The 23314-nt window shown below is 39.6% G+C and overlaps 1 protein-coding gene across 1 annotated transcript in view; it reads left to right on the forward strand.

Annotated features, from left to right (window-relative positions):
- The window catches only part of SYTL5 (synaptotagmin like 5), a 50843-nt gene that overhangs the window by 13724 nt on the left and 13805 nt on the right, over positions 1 to 23314 (forward strand). The window contains exons 3-9 of the mRNA XM_005424859.1: positions 6665 to 6777; positions 7997 to 8126; positions 9987 to 10112; positions 13321 to 13450; positions 15172 to 15301; positions 17149 to 17255; positions 21210 to 21302. Coding sequence (XP_005424916.1) covers positions 6665 to 6777; positions 7997 to 8126; positions 9987 to 10112; positions 13321 to 13450; positions 15172 to 15301; positions 17149 to 17255; positions 21210 to 21302 — 829 coding nt within the window. The remainder of the gene's footprint in view (positions 1 to 6664; positions 6778 to 7996; positions 8127 to 9986; positions 10113 to 13320; positions 13451 to 15171; positions 15302 to 17148; positions 17256 to 21209; positions 21303 to 23314) is intronic.

A 23314-nucleotide genomic window follows, 5' to 3' on the forward strand; every position in this document is an offset into this window, starting at 1 on the left:
TCAGCCAACTTCTGCCTGTTGCTTTGTTTTTAATACATTTTGACACTTCTTTCCTTATGAGCATTTTGAGTCCTGCCTGTCCAGTCCTAACCTGGAGTTTGGGATGCTTTCAGTACAGTGAAAGGGCATTTTTGTCATGTGGCTTGGGATCAAAAGTTGTTATTGCTTTGAGAGTTATGATGGATTTATGTACAGCTACCAAAAAAAAAGGGGGAAAAAATGGTGGCAAACTGCAAGCTTGCTCACTTTGATTTGGAGAACAGTAATTTCAACATGCCAATTTTATGAGTATGTGGTAAAACATAATATTATTATCTGAACAAATTAAAAAAACCCAAGCACAACATAATAACATGATGGTGGCTGTAGAGGTGAGACACTAGTTCCTTTAATAGTACAATCTCTTGTTCATCTGTCAATCAGAACATCATCTGGCAACAAGAGAATCTGACTTCTATAAAGGAATACTCAGAGCATTTAATCTACCATTTCTCCAGAGACAGACTTGCCTGAAAAACAGCTTCTGGTGATGGGGAAGCTTGTTACAATATATTAATTACATTCTGAAAAGCTTTCAAAAAAAAGAGATTTAGTGAATTTGAGGAAAGACATTTGAATGTGAATAATGACAGAGGTTCATCAGTATTTTTAAGTAAAACAAACAGGTATATGTGTAAGTTGTCTTACAGTTTAGAGTTACTATCAATTGATATCTCCCTTGAATGTCCATAAAGAGAAAATTATTTAGCTGGATTTTGCCCCTCATGGGTGTTATTACCAGGGAAAATATAAAGTCTCAAGACAAAGCATTTACAGGTCAAGAAGGATTAGAGCTAAGTCCTCAGCCAAACTCCTATTTCTCCAGTTGAGGTCAGAGAACAAGACAGTCCTTATCCATGTGATTTTGTTTGATAGTTGTGCTGTTGCACTATTTAATGAGGTAAATCCAGCCTGTATGTAGTGATGCACCTGAAAGAGGAAGATTTCTGCCCCATTCCCTCCATACAAGGAACTGAGGTCATCAGAAGCTTTCAAACATGGGTGTTACAAGAGAAACTTTCCATTAAAGTATCTTTTTTCCCCTGCATTTTCTTAAATTATGAGCACTTTGTGTTTTAAATTTGGCAGACAAAATGATCAATAAATTGAGGGAAATAAAGTTCTTCCAGCTGTCTTCTGAAAGGCTTATTTCACACCTTGATGCTGTCTGTACTTCCCATTGCAAGGGTGTCTAGGCATCTGAGAGCACTGCCTTTATATGTCAAATGTCTAGTTAGCCCAAGTTATTACAGCAGAACAAAGCAGTAATGGAAAATTTATCTTAATCTCTGAAATAATTATGCTGTCTTAACATGTCATGAAAATTCATCAGAATCTCTTAGTAACATTTATTCCCATTAGGAGCCTAAAAATAGAGGCATTTCCAATGTTTTAGTATGCAAATGCTTTTCAAATTTCTTATAATTTTATTTTAGTAACTTCTAGGCAAGTTTGCCTTCTTTTCACAGGGTCAAAAATTCTGTCTAATAGCCTCACAGCATAATAAAACTTACAATGGAATTAATTTGTGTTGCAGAAAATACTGTGTGGAACTTAATACAAAGATGAGGGTATGTGAGGTTATGTGATAAGGGCTTTGCTATGTTCAAACATGGGCTGGATTTTATCCAGCCTTTGGTTTTGCCTTTTTTCCCACATTTTCTTCCTGAGGAGGAAGTAAAATAACTTGAAAAAAAACAGGGGATGGAAAGGAAGGTAGGCTGAATCTCTGGCATCTGCTGTGGATGTGAGTTAGAAAAAATGATCAAATGGAGAGGAGAGGAAACTGTTTTACCAGTGTGGAGCTTTTCCTTAAAGAAATAATTGAGAGTAACAATTGGGACTTTCCATCTGAAATGGATTTTTTTATTATTAACTGGGGCATTTAACCATGAAGTGCCTCACAGAAATGAGAGTGGAAAATCTGAATTTTTGAGGGGCAGGCCATAGGTTATCCAGTGTCATTAATTTGTTTAGTGGGAGACCACAGAGGGGGAAGAAGCAGGGAACCATCCCTGCTTCCTCTCCCATGATGATGGGAGTAGGTGGATCAGTAATTAATGTAGAAGGACTTTAGCAGATACCTAAAGTATCTGGTACTCAACTGAACTGCCTGAATGTTAATCTTCCTAGCTGTTCTGAGCGTAGGAAAGAGCAATCACGCAAAAATTGCTGTTATTACAATTTATAACAGTGTTTTCCTTTTTTTCTAAAGCTACTAGCTTCAGCATCTGTTGACAATCTTAAATCCTGTTTTGGCAGAAATTACACATGTTGTTTACATCATGAGCCACCTCTAACTGAGACAGTAAAGAAATGCATGCACATAGCATGATCTGCAGTCTGCATGGACCTTGGGCCCATTTTGCAAACACCAGAGCCAAACCTGCAAGCACTGATACAATGTGCTATTGAGCAAAGCCCTGGTTTCTTTTCACCTGAAAAGTTCTTTAGACAGAAAGGGTTCATTTTAATCCTGTATCTGAAATAGTGCATCTTTCTTCTATCTCAGTAGGAGAGAGACTCTCCTTGTCATAATTGCCTTAAAATAACATTATTATTATTATAAGACTGTTGAGCTCTTGCTCTTCAATTTTTTGATTCAGAATGTCAACTGCAATTATTAAATTCAAAATTCAAGTCAGAGACTTAGGAAATCATTTGATCTGAAGTAATTTCTATTTATGTGTAGAGCAAAAACTCTTTTAATAGGTACTCCTGACATGTATGAGTGATAAAGATAACATGAACATGAAGTCTTTGTGTGAATTGTTCAGCATTCATGGAAAATACATCCAATACTAATGCACTATAAATTAAAATCTGCAAAGCTTGAGAATTTTCCCTTTATTTCATTAGAATGTGATATTTTTGTAGAAATGATCTGTTGAGTAAGGACATTTTTGCAAAAAAAGGTCTGCCAGCTGAATTCAGGATCTGAAGACAGACAGTAACACTGATGGAAATAAGGATGAAGGTCTGAAGTGAGGGCTGATAACTCTTGTTTCATGCAGCACTCACAGCGGCTGGATGTCAGTGCTTGCTGCTTTTCCCCTTTCACATGGATAAACAAGGCTCACCAGAGGGATGAAGTACCTGACTGAAGCAAGGCAATTCTCCTTCCCTTTGCCATGTTTTGTGCCTCAGCTGAGACTCTTGTCTGTGTTTTACCTCAGACCTCATTCTTCTGGTGAAGCCAGAGCAGAATGGGTGTGAGCCTCTTCAGAGCATCCCTGGCAAGGAGTTGGCATATTGGAAAGGTGGATTTTAATAACATCAGTCTAATGAAGCAGGTGGGCAGTTCACTTTGCTGTCATTACCTGAATGGGCACAAGGTTCAGCTCTGTCAGTGTAGTGACTGTCACACTGCTTTGCCTGCTCAGCCCTGAAAAAGGGATTTGCAGCTTCCTCTTTCCTTGGGGCCAATTTGTGTTTGCCAGCAATGTCCAGGAACATCCTTGGCTAAGCAAGAGAGCACAAGCTGTGTAATTCGGGGCTGTTTGATAGTGGCAGGTTGCAGATAACAGACAGAGATTATTAAGAGAAGTAGATTGCTTAGTTATCCTTTCCTAGAAGATAAAGGGATCTGTCCTGTCACAGACATCTTTTATGAAAAATCCTTTCCTTAGGATTTTTTCTCCTGAGAAGTTGAGAGGCCTCAGGAACAAGATGTAAACAATGATTATCTGCTACTGTGGAATGCAACAAGTAGATCTGTGATTGGTCTCAAGCAATTGTTTCTAATTAATGGCCAATCACAGTCAGCTGGCTCGGACTGTCTGTCTGAGACACAAGCTTTTGTTATCATTCTTTCTTATTCTATTCTTAGCTAGCCTTCTGATGAAATCCTTTCTTCTATTCTTTTAGTATAGTTTTAATATAATATATATCGTAAAATAATAAATCAAGCCTTCTGAAACATGGAGTCAGATTCTCATCTCTTCCCTCATCCTCGGACCCCTGTGAACACACTCACACTGTCCCTTCCCTGCAAAGCTAATGTTTTGAGGAAGATGAGTGTTGGGTCAGTAGTTACACAGGGATGGCAAAGGAAGGGAAAGTCCTTCTGTACAGTTCTCCTTCCTCACTGCCAGCCTGGTGCCAGCCTTTCCCATCTTGGAGGCTGCTTTCCTACCACAGAGGAGCAGCAGAGGTTGTTCAGGTGTGGGATGGGATTGGGACACAGAGAGAGAGTCTGAGGGTGAGCTCTGAGGTCCCATGCCACAGTGGAATGGAGGAGAGGAGAGCATTCTCCCAGGGATGGATGCTGAGGGACAACCTGCCTCCACCAGCAACAGCACTGCTGGTCCTTCCTTGCACAGCCCGAAGTCCTCCATCCACTTCCATCCTGGTCTCCTTCCACAGCTGCCACAACCATCCTTCCCTTGTCTGCAGCTCCTTTGGTCTCTCCAGCCCCCAGGACTCTCCCTGAACTCTTGTTCCTGCTATTACAGGCTCAAATCTCACATCAGATCACAAAAGTAGTGGACAGTAAAACGAGCACACTCTGGTCTCAGCCGCCCTTCCACCCAGGCTGAAAGCCCCTGGGCACCTGCGATGCAGGAGGCACCAGAGGTTTCCTCTCCCTCATCACTGTTCACATCTGGCCAGCAAATATAGGGGATGGCTCTCCAGGGGCTCTGTGGCAAAGAGCTGCCCCTCCATGAATCACAGCAGCCCAGGTGGGTGTCACTGTCAGGGCTGTGTGTGGAAACACTTGCAAGGTTTGGCTGTAAAGCCTGGAGCTCTGTGTGGAGCATTGTCCCACTCTGCTGGAATCCTGGGGGAAGGTCACAGCTCCTTCAGGGTATCAGGGCTTGGAGGAGGGTGAAGATGCTCCTCTGGATAAGGATGTGGGCAGTGTTCTGTATGACCTTGATCAAGTTGAGTATTTCTGGTAAGATATCAGGGATGGGTGAAATCTCCATCCAAGGGGAAAGCAGCACTTGTGGAATTTGATAGTCAAACTTGGTAGTAACTGAGGAAAAAAATGAATTTACTGGATAGATGATACTGCAATGTGATATGTCATTCACATTGCAATGGAATTTGATGGTGTAGTGAAAGGTCTGGAAGGTTTATGGTTTGATGCAAAACATTAAACATGCCATAAGTCTTGCAATAAAATAACTGCACAGAGAAGTAAGTGCTGTTAGAGAATTGTGAAAATACACATTCTGAGAAAAGAACATTTTTTACACCAGGAGGCCAGGCATAGTTTCTAATGAAGTGAATCCATTTCAGTGTTTGGAACCAACAGAAGTAATTTTAAAATTCCCAGTTGAAGCATAAAGATTTTATTTAATACCTTTCACAATGACTGAGTGATCGTGATGATGAATTATGGAGGGCTTTTTCAGTAGGAGTCTGAAACAACAAGATACGGCAACAATCCATTTCTATGCTTGTGGACATGTGTTTGGGATTTTGATTTTTCTAATTTTTCTTTTTTTTAGTGACTCATGAAAGATGCATGATTCATTAACAGACTAGGACAAACTGATAATATTTGTATTTTCACCAGTGTCAGGATGTTATTCTGTAATTTTTAGTATTTTCTCAAGTGAGACTGCATTCAGGCATGACTCAGAAATAACTTAATAGTGAAGATATTGATCAGTGCTTTAAATCCATCTGTGGTAATTTTCATGCCCAAGGGACTGGATGATATCTTTTCCAGTAGAGGTTTGAAAGTTTTCTTATTGAACAGTAAGCAGGAACATGAACAGTAAGCAGGAACTGATTTAGTCTGGAGCTAAATCAGTTTTTAATGTTTGGGAGTTATTAGTCTGTTTATTTGTTTTTTATTAGAGTATTCATGATTAGTAGCTTTTTACCATTAAGTGTGTGTAGTGAGGCAGTAGAAATGGTGATGCTGTGCCATAATGAAAGTAATTCAGGAAAAGGCTAACAACCAGCATGAAAACATACCCAGCAAAAAACACAGCAATGCCAGTACAGGTTTTCTTAATTGCTAGTATAGGTAAAAGAATTTGAAACCAGAAAAAGCAGCATTATTCAGAACAGCAAAGACAAACTTCCATTGCTCTAAATTTCTGGCACACAGCTAATTCATAGCAGCACTGCCATGTGTAGAAACTGCAGATAGTGTCAGCATATAAAACTAGAAATTAAAAATATATATGGACTTGCAGCAACCTCTCTATAACCACGTAGGGTCCATGAACTGCTGACTCATCTGGCAGGAGCTTTGGTGGGGGATTTTCTCCCTCAATGTGTTGCAAACAGTGTTGCTGTTTCTATGTCTTTTGTCATTTTGGAGGTATTGGAAACTGTGACACTGAGTAGTTCACAAAAGACCAGGATGACAGAATGTTCTGTGTATTTTAAAGAAATCTTGTACACGTGGTTGGAACACTTTTTTGCCAAGTAAATTTCCATCTACTAAAAATTCCTTTCCATTCACAAAGTAGGTGATATTTTCCTGCTAAGTGTCCTATTATTCCAAGCTCTACAATCAATGTCTCTACACTTTATTTTGAACTGTGCAAATGTTGCCCAGAATTATTGAGTGTGGCAGCTGATTGATGAACTGCAGTAGCTTTGGTTGGCCAAGTTTGTTAATGTGTATGTGTCTCTGGCTTTCCTCATTTTCCTCTAACAGAGAGCTACGGATAGTGACAGGGGAATGGTTTTTTGAAGAGAGAGCAAAGCGCTTCAAACAATCAAATCTTGGAACTGATGTTGTCAGACAGTCAATCCTTCACAAATTCCCAGGTAGGGACCTCAAGAGTGGAATTTGCTTGTGCTTCATAAGTTCAAAACCTTATTTCTTGAGTGTTTGACTTGTATTTTATTCCTGATTGAAGTATAATCAGTATTTTAATCTTAATTTTTTATTTGTGCCTATACAGTGATTTTGAATGACTAATATTCAGGAAAGGTAAGGCCTACGTGGAAAAAGTATCTCTGGAGATAGGGAGCTGCTGAAAAACTCCTGTCCAAACTGAGAAAGTTCATTCTCAGTTCCTGCCCAGAAGTTTGGCTGTATGGAGAGATTTCAGCCTGGTCATTTTTTGCCTTTGGCTCTCTTATTTGTGACAGTGGTGTGTAAAAATCACTCAAATTTTCTTTTTCAACTCTGAAGAAGAAAGATAAATTTGAGCTCCTGTGCTCTGTTGGATCATGGGCTATATCCAGGCCACCTGGTATTCAGACTTTCCTTTTGCCCAGGTTTCTCACACAAGCTGCACCTGCACTTTTAGGTACAGTAAATTGTCTGTCTGTCTGTCTTGGCCAAGCACAGGCCAGTGTGTGTGAGCTGCTCTGGTACCTTGCAGGGTACCACAGGACCTCTGGTGTAAGAAATTGGAGTTTTTCCTGAATGCTGATGCTTTGTACTCACTTAACTCCTTCACTCTGAACACAGAAGCTGTTGGGTTGTTTCAGATGCAGCATTTATGCCCAGTTTTATCCCCTAGCTTATAAGGAGAGGGACTGGTTTACTGCCACTGGAAAAAATTCATGGTGCAGACTTGCTCCTTGGAAAACACAGACCTTGCCAATATCACTGTGCTTCAGAAACTGTAAAGCTGGCAAGTGTGTAAATCCTTTATATTATGTCAGTGGTCAGATTGGGTATTTCATGATTTATGTCTTGATAGATATATTGAAAAATCTACTGAAGCCATTTTCCCCATACCTTGCTCCTAGGTGAACAAACATTTTAATTATGAAAACATTCTTTCATTCCCCACAGAAGATACTGTACATTTCAAAATTAAATTTCAGGTCCTTTGGTTATTAAATATTGTCACTGATAAATCTGGAAGTGTAGTTCAAGGCAAGAGCTGATAATGAGGAACATCTCAAGCCAAAGTTTTATTTTATTGCAAAGATCCCCCAAGGCTTTTTCATTATCTCTTTCTGTAGGTTGTTTGACGTGCTGTGTTATTTGTGCAGTTCACCTTTTATTTTCCTTCTCCCTCCACTGCAGACACAGTTTCCAATACAGATGATGAAAGAACATTCAAAAATCAACCCCAAGAGAATGAAGAAAAGCCAGATGTACCAGTCTGCTCCACAAATGGGCACAAATCTGTCTTTAGCAGACCTAGAAAGATTGGGTAAATCCTTTTGTTTTGTTGTTGTTGTTGGTTTTTGTTTTGGTTTCTGGGTGTTTTTTTGAAAACTGATAAATCTAAAATCAGCTGTATATGGTTGGATACATTTTCTTTTGGGTTTTTCCAGTCTTCCACATCAGCCTCAAACTTCCCAGGATTAGAAATTGCCTTCATTTAAAGGCATGTTTACTGTAATTAAATTGCTGTTTCCTGGGAAATGCAGCAGCAATTATCCTTCAGCTATAAAGGCAGCAGAAAAAAAGTCAATTTTACTTTTGGATTTTTCTTGTTTCCACCCAGAAGTAACAGAGTGTCCTTAAAGGCAAGCTTGCCAGAGAAGCAAATGCAAAAACTACCATTTGTAGGACCTGTTTTTTTTATGTGTACTGCTCAGTTTGGCTCCTAAGACAAATTTTCCTTGGAGCCTCTAGCTGTGCAAGTACAGCCTAAGAGTGTGTGACAGTGAATAAACAGAGCTGCTGCTGCTCATCCTGCAGGGTTTCACCCCAGTTTGGCTGTGCCCTTTGAGGGGCATTCACTCTCAGGGGACACAGGCAATGCATTGACTATGTGGTTGCACAGGTGGTGTCTGGACTTAGCTGGGGGCTATTGGGTGAGTGGGAAGAAAACCTGAGTGGAATTTCATATCATGGCTGGAGCCTCAGTGGTATTTGGAAAACTTTGTTTCTGTTGAAAGGAAGAACACATTTTTATAAGAGATTCTAAAGATAGGGCGGGTGGATGCTTTCCATGGGTTTTTTACTTCTAAGGAGAGATGAGTATGGAATAACCTGCTGTGACTCCAGAATTTCTGTGACTCCAGAAATTAACAACAGTGACTTATTTCTCTTTAATATAGAGAAAAAGAGCATCAGAATGCCTCTAGCCTCTTAAACTACAGTGAAAAACGAACCAGCCCAAGGAATCCTCTATAATAGACCTAGATTTTGCTCTGAGTCATGCTAAGTGGTAGCTATATTAATAGGGCAATAAAGTTTACTTTTCTAATTCTCCTTCCATTTCAATCCTTTAAGCAAACCAATTAGTCATATTCCCTTACAAGAAACAATTATTTTTATAATTTTTATTTAATTTAGTGTTTCTATTTCTGTTTGTGGACAGAAATGTTTTCGGTGGTGACATTCCCCACAACAGAAACTTAATCCTCCAAAAATTTGGCTTGCTTTTCCTGGTATATTTGGTGGCCTCTTTTAGAAATATTTCATTATTGTTCCTCTTCCTTGCTTGCTTCTTCCTCCCTCAGGTTCCATATTCGTGTACCTCATGAGTGGTTTGTTGTAGCAAGGCTCTTTTGGGGCCAGCTGCTACTGACAGTGTAATGGGATAACTTATCAGTCTATTGTGGTTTGTAAGGTCATGAGAAATACCATTATTTTGCAAAATTTAATTTCATTCATTTCTGTCCCATTAGGTCATGTTTTGCAGGACAAGGGAGTGATGTTATGTTTTTTTAGGAATGGCGTGTTTAGGGCTTTTGATGCATATAATTCTAGAAATGTCTAAAGAGAAGATACGTGTAGCATAATTCATAATTTTCTAGAGGAAAATACACACACTTAGTAAAAAATACTTTGCTAATTATGAACTCCCCCCCCAAAAAAGAGATGGACTTTCAGAAAAGGCAGTTCTGGTCCTGAGCTCAAATAGAAGGAATGTTTTAGTATTTTGATGTCTTAAAATGCAGTTTGTAGTAAATACAAAGTTTTTCCCCCAGGAACCAGTTTCGTAGCCAGACTTGCTGCTCTGTTGACCTCTATATCCAGAGTTGTCCATAGGTTAGATGAAATTACTGGACTGCGCGCATCACAACTTTGAAAATCTTTTATTCCCTGTTCTCAACAGGAGGGTTATCAGGGCCGTTACCAAAGGAGAAATCACATATGGAAAGGATGAAGGTGAAAGGAGCACAGGCTCAGAGGCTGAAAGCCCAGGTCTGCGTGGAGGCAAATCAGCTCTGAGCTCCGAGAGGTGAGCAGAGTCTGGGACATCTCCTGCTGGGACCAACCTGGGATGTGTGCCAGGGCCCTGGGCTGCTCTGTCTCCTTGGATGCTGTCTGAGGAACAGAGCTTATGTTCATACAACAAACAAAAAACACCCAACAAACCAAAAAATTATCTCCACTTATTTTATCTTACTCTCCTCATGTTCAGCTGGTGACCGATGTCAGCACGTTGGTTTTGTTTTCTGGATTTTAATGGATGAGTTGTGTTCATGTTACAGAACTGAGGCTCTTTGGTGTTCTTCACTAATGAAATGTCAATTGATTGTAATTTATATTTTGTTCTTCAGAACTGAGGCTCCTTGGTTTTCTTTACTAATGAAATGTGAGTTGATTGTAATTTATGTTTTCTTCTTCAAAGGCTGTTTGCCCTTCTCTTTCCATGACTATTGTCCCAGTTATTTGATCATTCTTCTGGGCTTAAGAGATCTCTGCTAGTGCCTCTGATGGCATTATAAAATTCCAAGAGCAACATTCCTGTCATGTCCTACCTTCAAAATGAAGCCAGAAAAATAGCTCACTGTTCCCTTGTTCAGTTGGATACCCTACACTGGATATAGACCCACAGTCTTTTCTCAGGTGCACACACCTATAAATTTTACAATTTGAATTGAAAAAATATTAACAATTTGCTGTGAGTTCTAACAGCAATTTCCTGTCTCTAAACTAGTGTTTCCAAAGAGATATGGCGGAACAAAGGATAACAGGTAAAAGGAACATCATGGAGTTTAGTATGCACCTAGATAAACTTTCTTGTACAAGGAAGAACTTGCTTCTCTGCTATCTACAATTCAAATCCCAATTTCTAGATGTTCTGCAATATGTCTGAAGCTGATGGTGACAATCTTCTTGACAGCTGATAATTTGATTTTCTTTCCCATTGGATGCTGCAGCACCTTCCAGCCAATCTAGCTTTCAGCTAGTTTTCATGAATCCTTCCAGTTCACTTTTTTTCTTTTTTCATTAAGCTTATTAGGCCTTTTATATCCCAGCAGACTCATACATGACTTCAATGAGACCAGAAGTAGAATTTTTGCTCATTTTCTGCATTTTCATTGAATAGAGTAGAGATGAGTGAAGGATCTAAGAGACAAAACCTCAGGAATCTGGTGTCTGTGCTGCTTAATACTGAGGTTATGCAATATTAGTAGCTTTCTTGAGAGTTTACCAGGATAAGGACAAAGGGATGCTTGTGAGAGATCTGTGCAGCTCTTTTTGAGTGCCAAACTACAAGAAAGTTATCATGCAGTTAACCATAAATGAAGCAAAATAATTTTGTTTCGGTGGTGGAATTCAGCGCCTGATAAACTCTCTGTACAGATTTAGGAGTGAAATAGTCTATAAAGACAGCTTTTATGTTTGATTGCCTTGCTTCACTTTCACATAAATAATCATTTTCTAGCTGTTTCTCGGAGCCAGAGTGCAAGACTTGTTAAATTAAGGGGTATTGAGTTATTATCACAACTTCTTCTCTACTTGCCATCTCATTCTCACCTAGTGAAATTGGTGTCCTGTGCCAACGCTCAGAGCAACATCATCAAAATTGGTCATATTTCACCTACCAGCAGGGAAACCAAGAGAGAAATCTGCTTCTTTTTTAATGTTTCTGTTTAAGAGAAGATGTATTGAGCTGGGAACAGGGAAACCCAGGCTATGAATTCACCTCTTCTCCTGGTTTATTTTTTCTCCAGCAAAAATGTTCATTGCTGAATGCTGTAAATAATTTTGCTGCTGAATGAACTGGGAGGCTGCATCAGGTCAGGATACTTCTAGGAGAAATAGTGTGGGAATTTAAGACTCATTTACACAGGCACTCCACCCCACTGCACTCAGGTCTTGTCTACCAAGCCTGGCATAGTCACAACACTATTTTTCTGTTTTCTACTTAACATGTATAAAATGTGTCAAATCTCTCTCTAATAGCAGACTGATCTTAAGGACACATTTTTAAATCCTTAATATCAGTCTGCTATTTCAAAATAATTTTTAAATAATTTTTGTTTTTTAAAAAGGTTTAAAAAGTGCAACAGATTACCCTTTCTTACCCTCAGTGTTCACATGGGTTTGCCGGTATTTTCTAATAGAAAATAGTTCAATGGAAAAATTTCCACCTGTTGTGATGTTAGATGGAAACTGGAGTCTGGTGTGCTGGTCACAGATGATTTTTTTTCTCTTTTACTAATTTACTAATAATTTTATGCTAAAATACTAATTTACTAATTACTTTTACTAATACTAACTCTTTCACATTTTACTAATGTGAAACCTCCAAGAAGACCTGTCCAACCTTCCTAAATTTCTACATTGGTTGAAAGAGTCAGCTGGTTTGAGTCTAGAGTCATAACTGGACACCAAAAAACCACATCACCAAAAAAAACTGTGTAGAAACAAGACAGTGAATAAGTGGGTGTTTTTCTGGAGATGGATGGATGGATGGATGGATGGATGGATGGATGGATGGATGGATGGATGGATGGATGGATGGATGGATGGATGGGAAGGTAGGTGGATAGATAGCTGGATAGCTAGATAGCTAGATAGATGGATGGAAAGGTAACTAGCTAGCTAGCTAGCTAGATAGATAGCTAGATAGATAGATAGATAAAGGTAGATAGGTAGATAGGTAGATAGGTAGATAGATAGATAGATAGATAGATAGATAGATAGATAGATATAGATAGGTAGATGGATGGAGACAGATACGCAAGGATGGATGGATGGAGACAGATACGCAAGGATTTTAGAGTTTCTGGAGATAGTGTTGGCATTAAATTGGCTGTAGAAGCGTCCAGAGATGTCGTGTTACTGCAGTTTCCCTTGACACCAGTGGAACAGCCTGGTAGGAATGGCTGCAGGAGTTGTCTCTCCTCTGCTGGATGTGAATGCAGTATGGATTGAACAGGGACAAACAGCTCCTGCAGCCTGGACAGGAGCTGCCCATTAAGGCGTCTGCAGTTCTGCTAGAAGCACTGACAGTACTTGTATGACCTGTGTGTGTAAAACAATTATAATTCATCTTTGCCTGTGTGTTTTTCCTTTCCAGGTGATCCCCCAGCCCATCAGGGCTCTGTTACTCTCACAAAGTTAGCACAGCACTTTCCTTGCAGCAGTTTGCTAAATGAGCTGCCTGGCTTTGCCCAGAGAAATAACCCTTCCCTCCTCTGTCTCCCCTGCAGAGGCAGCACGCTCTCCCTGGGCAGCAGCAGTGCAGGGGCTGCTGCAGGACATGCAAGGGGCAGAGGCAGTGCTGCCAAGGCTTTCCTGGCACGCTCTCCCAAGCGTAGCATGACCGCGGATTGCAGCAGGGTAAGGGCGGCGCTGGGCTCGGGGCACCGAACAGGGGGCACAGGGCTGGATCTGCCCTGGGAGGTTGGTTTGCAGGAGAGTAAGGATATGTGCTATTCACATACTCTTTGAACAGAGAGAGACATAATTCTCCCTCCCAGGATTTTTCCTGGGGAAGGCAGTGAGAAAGCTCAGAGAGAGAAAACAATTCTCATCTCTATTTGCTGCGCCTGTTGTTTGGCACATGTGGAATGTGTTATGGAGATTGTTTACCAAAAGGGATTTGTTAATTGAACTCTGCTGATGGTTATTTGGACTGATTGACCAATTAGGTCAAAGCTGTTTTGTGACTGTCTGAAAGGGTCACGGGTTTTTCTTTAGTATGTTAGTAGTATAGTTTTAGTATAGTATAGCATGTAGAATAATGTAGTATAGTTTAATCAAGCAATTGTTCAGCTTTCTGAAATCACGGAGTCATTGCATCTTATTCCTCTGGCTGGGGGCCACCAGATAAGGATGAGCCTGACAGGGAAAGTCTGATTTCTGCCTCAGTTCTGCTGTGGAGATCCCTGCCAGAGCAGAGCTCCTTGTGCTCTCATCAGTGATGAGGTTTTTGGGTTGGCAGGCGTTTCTCTTTTGCCTAAAAATTGCTGTGGGTGTCCAACATTAGATAATGAGTTACAGATTCTGAACTGGGAGGCACAAGGGATAGGAATAAGCATTTTTGGCACTTCGGAGCCTTGAGTAAGTGCTGTAAAATAAGGATGTGACTTTCAAGCATGCACAATCCACTGACTGCTAAAGGGAATTTTGCAAGTCCAGCACTTGCAGAAAATCAGGCCAAACAGATTTTAGTTTTTTCATGGATTTGGACACTGGGCTCTGCAAAAATTATTCCATAACACAAAATGTGTTATAAACGCATTATCAGAACATCCGAACACCTCTCACATGCTGTTAGACCTCTTGGGGGAAATTTGCCATTAAAATTTGGAAAAATGGTAGAAGAGTGCTTAGATCAGAGCCCTATTGAACACATCAACTTTCTTTGTAACTTCCAGATACTTGGTCTAATATGTTGTCTTTCCTAATAAAAAAATAAGTTAGTGTATATGAAGAGCAGTTTTGGGAGCTGTAAATAAATGAATAGTTGTTTTATTTATGTTCTTGTTGGCACATAGACTGACTTGCTTTCATGTGCATTAGATTTGTTTGAAAAATCCATTTAATTTAAATAGAGTTATCTTATTAGCTTTTCTTTTACAGGGAGGCAAGAGGTCATAATGATATCAAGGATATTGAGTTTATTTAAGGGGTTATACTGGCATAATTTAATTAGTTCAAGTGCATTTGGTTTTGCCCTGGCTAAAATCATTGTGCTACTACAAAAGCCATAGGTTTTGTCTTTTCTTTCTTTCTTTTTTTTTTTTTGTTTTGTTTCTAATTTCTGAGCTGCGCAAGCTTCTAATAGATTTGAATGTTTCTTTTCCCTGATATTTTACTCTGATTCTTCAGCTGCAAACTCAGAATGTAAGCTAGAATTGCATCTTTGTGCTAATTTTATGCATCATCAGTGCTAAGCAAAGCAGATTAGACTGAAATCTAAATATATTCAGTAATAGACTGGATGTTAAAGGACCTTTGGAGTTCTGGAATCTAATAGAAATTATGCTTTTTATAAACTAGTAGTGAATAAACTTAGATATTGTATTTATGGCTTGTGCATTTTTCCTCTTGGGTAGGACACAGGCTTGGAAAATGACACGATTATTCCAGCAAGTGAAAGTGTACCTGAAGATTTAGTAAAGAAGCACTGCAGGAAACCATCTGGAACACCTTCCATTGCAGTTTCTAGGATATCTTTGTCATCAGGCAAGTATTAAGTCTTTTTCTTCATTCTGGCAGCCTATATTATCACAGGATTATGCCCATTCTTGTGAAAGGAGAGGATTATGTCTCTCCTTTTGTTCTTGAAACATGTTGAAAACCCAAATGTTAGTTTCATAAACTTGCTCATTCTGAAAGCACTAATCAAGTGTTTCCCTTTTACTAATCAAGTTCATACCCCTTCACAAGTTTTACACTAAAAATGGGAATCCTTACCCCAGAAACATTGATACAACATCATTTCTAGGTAAATCACATTCTCCCAGAGTTGTTACAAGATGTCATTCACAACTGCATGTTGTTCAATCATTTTCTGTGTGTCCCCCTGTGCGAAATACTGCCTATATATAATATTACTCTGCTGCTGCCATTACATTTCAGAGCCACTTTGCCCAGAAGCAAATTTGGGAAACAATGTGTGGCCAGAGAACCAGCCCCTCACAGACTTCTTGTCTGTTCATTTTTATATGTGATGCTTTGAACAAGTCAATCCATCTCTAATTTACCTAATTTCATTGGAGGCTGGTTGGTAGAAAGGGCTCACACAGGAAGGTGCTGTCACAGCCACTTTGCAGTAGTAGATGGAAATCCTCTTTTTCCTCTCTGAAATGGGAGGCAGGAGCATCCTGCACTCTTCTGCTTCCCCCAGGCACTCAGTCAGCTTCCTGCAGGGCTGATGGGGTGGGTTTGGGTGTACCGGCTTCTCTCTGAAACGCAGCAGGACTCACTCTGTTGTAGCTGGATTCAGCCCAAAGCAGAAACCCAGAGGTGCATCCCACAGAGCAGGTCCAAGGAGGCAATGCTCTTTACCTCAGACATTTCAGCTTGAAAGTGTCAGAGTTTCCCTGAGAATATTGTTCAGTGCAACTCCAGGCAGAGATGTTACAGACAGCTCCTTATTTAGGAAGTAAAAGTTCTGCTGCTCCTGCTACCTTACAAAATAGAAGCTTTCCTGGTAGATAAGAACTGACCTCGTGTTACCAAAGCAGATGGGTGCTGAGCAAACCTACAGGAAACTTGGGAACAGGACTCAGACTCTGCATTTGTCTCTTTGGCAAAACTCAAAGCTCAGGAGAGTGGCCTTTTCTGCCACACCACCTGTAGAGCTGGTAGAAGATGAACAGTTAAAAACCTTTCAGATTCCCACCTTCAGGATCTAAAAGCACTCTCTTCCCCCTCTTCACTTTCTAAATATATTGAAACAGTCACACAAAAGACTTCTATGGGGAGGACTAAGAGGCCTTGGAGAAAGATTTTCTATGTCTTATGCTATAGGGTGGATGAGAGACCTGTAGGACTGTGAGAAACTGCTGGAGCTTTTGAGACTATTTATTTCCTCCTAATTTCTGCACCAGGAACACTGCTAATGACAGAAATACTTTCTACATCCCTTTGTATCCCCAGGTGCTTGATTCTGATGCAGATGCTGGGGAGATTTTAGTGGCGGTGGTAGATTTGACAATCACTGTGAACACTCAGACAGTGTTGGACTTGGACTTGCAACATTCCAGGCTAGCAGGCCTGCCAGAGAAAGTCAAAATCTTGATGATCCATGGTATCATCCACAGAAGACAATCAGAGTAGAGTAGATAAATAAATAGTACAAGGGTAAAACTATTGCCCAGAAGGCTGAGCAGCATCAGAATGCATATTTCTTTCTCCATTTATCATAGTGATGTTCAGTTACTATAGATTTGACAGATAATTAAAATATTGTTTTAATTTTTTTTTGTTAAAAAAACATTGGGATTGGGACAATACTTGTATGGAAGATGAAATGGAATATTTCTGTACAAACCATAGCCAACATTTAAATTGTTTTTGTTTCCCAGACCGTAGCAGATCTGAGATAGATTTGAGTGAATCTTTCTCTGAAGGAAATGAGGATACCCTGAGCATAAGAAGCAAATCTGTACCTAGTGCCTTAGATCAGGAACTGGTGAGTTATAAATATGGAAATGTTCATCTGGTGGAAATTCTGTTTGTTTGGACCAATGAAATCAGGACAGTGTGTGTATCTATATAAAATGCGGGTAAGGCAGGACATTCTTTCAGGGATATTTAATGAGTTTTTTAATAGTGTTATCCTCTGAGTATATTTGCTGTAGAGTGATTTCAATGAATAGTCATGGTTCCAATTTGTTGTTAATTTGCTGGGTGTTTGAGTTCATAGATGAAAGAAACCTAGCCTGAAAATAAATTCCAGGCACTAAATTGTACATGCTCCAAAATTCTGTTAATTCATATTTGCATAAGTTTTAATTTTGATGCTGAGAAAGTTCATAGTTTAAAGGCTTTAATCCCAGTCTGGTTTGGTTTTCCATTTATCTGTATTTTTAGCAGGAAGACCCAACTTTCTCTTCTGGCAATGTTGCTTGCCTCATCTTCCTGTTGACTCTTCCATACATCTCCATGCCTTTTTTTTTGTATTCTGAGGACTTTTTTTCCTGAAGTGATTCACAACTTCCATCTCCTCTTATGCACATATCCAAGACAGGCAATCTGCAGATGTGCATCAACGCTATAAAAGAACATCCAAGCTTATTAATTATGCATGGAGGGGGAGAGTTTTTTAAATAATTCTTCATCTAATCACAGTTTATTCTAAACTTCCCAAACGTGTGTTGGTAGCTGATGCATTTTGCCTGTTGTCATAGCCTCACCCTTCCATCTGCTCTTTCCAGAAGAGCATTGGCCATGGCAGATGTCTCCCCTTCCTGTGGTGTTGAAATCAGAGTCTTGGTGGAAAACCATGTGTTGGGATTTCCATCTTTTCTTGGATTAGTAGCAGTCAGAGAATGTGCCTGCAGCATTGCTTTGGGTTAATCTTTGAGGAATTAACAAAAGACCTTCCTGTGTGTCAGGTGTTAGTGGAAGAAAAACTTCAAAAATAAGTGGTTTATTTTAAAATTGTAATGGAGAAAAAGGATGTGTTCTTTATTAAGAAGCTGGAAAATAATGCAGAAGAAAGGCACAAAATAAAAAAATGCAGACTTTATATTTCTTTATATCTGTTCTGTGCTCTAATTGACTGTGGCAATTTAGATATTTCTCTGAGGCAGCTGCCAGAGATGACAAATCCAGAGAGGTTTTCCGTTCCCTGTTTGAATTTTCTCTTCTTAATCAGAGATTTTGTTTTGTATTTCTTTCTTGATGACTCAATGAAATTTCAGATTGCATCTCTGAAACTCTGTAGCTTCTTGGCTAGCACAGGACACCTCTCTTGTGGCATAACCTCGATTTAGCTGCTCTGGAGTCTGGTGTTAATTCCCCTTTAAAATTCATTCATAAGAGGAGTCACAGATCTCTGATTTTATCCTTATCCTCACTTTCTCTGCTTTATGAAATGAATTGATTGCATTCATCAGCTTTTGTGTTACCATATTCATTTAGGGTAGTTTGTCTCACAGGAGTCCTTCAGAGTCTTGTCCCATATTCATTATGGAAGCAGTGGTTTAAGATAAAAGCTGTATTACTGCTGGAATTCAGTTTATTTGATGTAATAGACAAGAAGAAAGTTATCTGATGATGGTAACAACAGCTCCTGCAGCCTGAGAAAAGCTGGAGTTACACCTCCTTTTCTTCCAGCTGAGGTCCTTCAGTCTCCTGCTCCTGGGTGAAGGGAGCTGACAGCAGTGCTATGGGAGATGCCACATGTCAATAGGACATGCAGACTGCTGGAATTTTATCAGCAGAAAGGATGGGAAAAGCTTTTAGCTACTTTGCTCCCACCTTTGTCAGGAAAACCTATTAGCCATACAGAGAAATCAGCTGGAAAATTGAATGGATATTTTGCTTCTCTAACTTAGTATTGCTTTTTATAATGAAAAGGGACAAGCCCCAAAACCCACATGATGTGGTACAGATTTATCAAGGAGCATGGGGTACCAGCTAAATCCAGTGTTGTGTTCAAATGTGAGCACATTTCTAGAGAGGTGTGTTGAATTCCTGACTAAGGAATTTTTCATTGCATGCTCAGCTGCTTTTTTAGGAGTAATTGGATGATGTGTATTTTACAGCCCCCACTGGAGACCATGAGATTAATATCCTACGAGCTCCAACTTTAATAAGCTAATAACAGCAACCAATTACATGGTTGCTATTCTGTAACAACTCCTGAGAAATGAAATTGTTTTGGTGCAAAATAAATTCAGACAGTAAGTTAAATATTAACCTTTCTTTTTAAATTTCAGATTTCTGCTTGCAGGCAGAAATTGGTGTTCAGCACTTGTTAGGACTCCATGAAGCAATGTTAGAATATGAGTGTCTAGACCTGAAACACCCCAATCTGAAAATGTTGCCTTATTTTTTTCCCCGCCTCTGTTTAATTATTTTGCAGTTAAAATGTAACATTGTTTATTTTCAAGTTCACTGGTATGCATACAACAGTGTAAAGGAAAAAGTTTTTCATGTATAGAATTTCTTCTTCCTGCTCCATAGGCAAGTAAGAAAATTGTATTCTTGTTCCAAATTTAAAACTAGACTACATCACCTGACATCTGATTTCAACGAGGGGAATAGAAATTACAGGTAGAGTGGTTTGTTGGGTTTTTTTATTTATTTCATGTTTCTGGGAGGTTTTACTTTTGAATGATTCAGCTGTCTGTCTCCCTGAAATAGTTTGCTCTGTTGTGCCTAGGTCTCCAAGGGTTTTTCCTTTGATTTAGTATAAGGTATCTACCTCTTCATTTTTTTTTCTGTGGGGTACTAACAGTGCCTTTAAGAGATTAGAAAGATAAGAGACCAGCCGAGCAAGCTCATGGTAAGAACATGAAACCAAGTGTTTTCTTCAGTATGTAAATTTTGGTGATAGCTTGTTCTGATTTCCCTCTGCTCAATATTACACGTGCAGTAACAATGGGAAAGCAGTAATAGAAAATCACTTTCAGGTGCTTTCATATCCAGTTCAGTCACTGGAGCAAAGGAGAAGATATGTAACAGCCAGGTTTCTGTAAAGTATGGCAAATATGCTGCAAGCTTGTTATGTAAACTGTGAATTCAACTCTCCAGCAGCATTTCTGCCTGTTCTGTGTTTGCTGATTAGCACAAAAGTCTTTGAGACTCCTGAATTTGAATCCAGTATTTCTCTGGTTAGCTTCAAAGAGTGAGAGCAACTAAGCAACAGAGAATGAGGTGGGTCAAAAGGTGAGGTTTTTATAGCTGCAGAGGAGATATAAGGAACATGAAAATCTGACTTTATTAAAATTAAAAACAAAGTCTTTCAAAATATGCTTGCCATAAGGCTTAGGGAAACACTGAGATTTCCAAGCTATGCCAAATAGGATTATAATTGTCTGCTGGCATTTTTTCCTGTTATTTTAGGTAAAAGTTAAGAGTCCCATTAGGACCATCAATCACATCTAAAGATTTGGTTTAGATTTTACTTCATTGCTGTGTTTAAATGATGATTTTTTTTCTATATTTAGGTTAAAGATGCTAAACTTCAGTCTTGCTTATTAAAACTCAATTACCTATATGAAGCTGTGCAATTACTGATTTTCCACCTTTTAATTATTAATACAATACAGAAATGCACCTATATGAAGCTCTGCAATTACTGATTTCCCATCTTTTAATTATTAATACAATACAGAAATTTAATTACTTTTTAAAATACTTATCAACTGGCTTTATATAAGACATGAAGTGTATGTGCGAAGATTTTCAGTTCTTTAACGACTGAATTCTGAAGCCACAGCTGTCTCTTCCCCTTATGCTCTGTGTCTGTGCAAAGACGTGGAAAATGTAAACCAAAATTCCCTTACAGAACAGAATTTGAATGCATCCAGCTCCATCTTCCTAAAGTGGAAAACCTCTGAACCAAAATTAAGTGACAGAGGCTGACCAAACACAGTGCAGAACACAACAACTGAAATGCCTGTTTGTCATTTAGGGCTATCTGGATGAAACTGAAGAAGATATTGATGACATAGTGGCCTCTTGTTATCCAAGAAAGCATGAACATATGACAAGTGGATTATCAACAGTAAGATCTTGGGTAGAAAACATGCATTGTCCTTCCACAAAAGACCATATTTCCTCCAGAAAGGAATTTATTTCATATCACTTATCACATTCATCTTTCATTCTACACTTGAGAAACATCTTTTAACATTCAGATAGACTTTCTATTATATTATTGATGCTGCTCAAAGCTAAAATGCTGTTCTCTGCAGGGCATGGAAAGAGAAAACTATTTTGCATACTCATTAGCAGACTTCCTCATATGCTGGGGCTATTGTCAAGCTTACATGTGGAGAAGGCAAACCAAAGGTGTTTGCAGTGTGTGACTGCTCAGCTTTGCAGAGGAGCACTTGATCTGAAATAAATTGAAACAAAGACAAGGCTGTGGGGGGGTGGGGGGGGTCCTTCTCAAACTGCTCTCTGATCTTTTAGGTTCTTGGGACACAAACATTTGTCTGTGTGTTTGCACACATCCCACTTCCATGGAATCATTGTCCATCCCCCAGCTCAGTTTCTCTCATTCTTCATGGCATGATTCCTATGGCACCCACATCTGGAGAGTATTTCCCTTTACTGCAGGGGAGAGGTGCTTGGGGATTAGGTTTGTGACAATAAAGGGGTGGCTGCACCTGGTGGGGGCAATAAAATTGGTATAAGGTTCTGCTGTTGATTATGCAGTCTGTTAATCACTGGGAAAGAAAATAGATAATAAAAGCAACCTTTAACATGTCTAGTTTATTACTATCTGCTGTGTACCTCATTTTTAGGATCTGTGGGCAACTGATAATATCTTCAGAGAGTCCTCTCTGGCCACTCCTCTTTATGGCTTTATGTGTCTAAGAACAGCTCTGAACTGCACAAAGCTGCCACAAACTCTATGTAGGGTGTGGAGTGCTGAAGAGGATGAAGAAAGAGAAGTCTGAATACTAAAAGAGAGGAGAAAATTATTGTCTTTGACAATAACCAAAGAACTGTCCTTTCTGTATTGCACCCCATCAGTCTCTGTGCAAGGAAGGCCAAGGGAATCCCCAGTGAAGCTCTTGATCCCAAAGAAATGGAGTTGGTTGAACCTAAGCTCACAGAGCATTTTGATGTCTTAGATCTGACTGTGTCAGACCATTTTTCCCTCTGATTTTTGCTGTTCACAGAAGTAGACACAGCACATCTGAGCACCTGTAGCCTGTGCACTCTGGGCTAATTGCACCCACTTAGCCCAGGCTGGCAGTGACTCACAGCCTCCTGTGCTTGCTGGTCCCAGGGATTTTATAGACAGAATGATTTTCATTTCCTCTGAATATTGGTAGGAGGGTTGCAGGGGCTTAAGTGTTTTCTCTAATTAAGGAACTGCATTTAGAGATCCTTCCCTCTGCGCTTCAGGCAGCATTCTGTCCATGTGCTGGGTTTTGTCCTTTGCTGTAGATTTCCCTCTGACCTTTCTCTTAAGCAAAGTGCAGCTTTTCCAGGGCTGTTGGTTTGAGATAATCTCACATCTCAATGCTCCTGTTTCTCCTTATTCACCATGACATGTTTTTTAATGTCACTGCATACAATGTTAATGGCAAAGTTGTGAATGGCCAGCTGCTTCTCCCTGCAAGAGAAGGGCAATTTTACAGGTTCATTTCTTTATTCCCCTTAAGTGAGTTACTAACATTTTCCCATCATATTTTTACCTTCACTTTGATTGTTTTAAGCCTTTGAGCCTTCTTGCACAGTATATTTTTTATCCTGTGCTATCTGTCAAATGACCATTTACTTTTAAGTCACATTGAAATAATGTTATTAATGAACAGTGGACTCATAACTGTGTGGTTTTTCTTTTCTTCTTTCCCTTTCCCTCTCCTCTCCTCTCCTCTCCTCTCCTCTCCTCTCCTCTCCTCTCCTCTCCTCTCCTCTCCTCTCCTCTCCTCTCCTCTCCTCTCCTCTCCTCTCCTCTCCTCTCCTCTCCTCTCCTCTCCTCTCCTCTCCTCTCCTCTCCTCTCCTCTCCTCTCCTCTCCTCTCCTCTCCTCTCCTCTCCTCTCTTTTTGTTTATTTTC

This window comes from Geospiza fortis, unplaced genomic scaffold (genome assembly GCF_000277835.1).
Source record: "Geospiza fortis unplaced genomic scaffold, GeoFor_1.0 scaffold20, whole genome shotgun sequence".
NCBI classification, from domain to species: Eukaryota; Metazoa; Chordata; class Aves; order Passeriformes; family Thraupidae; genus Geospiza; species Geospiza fortis.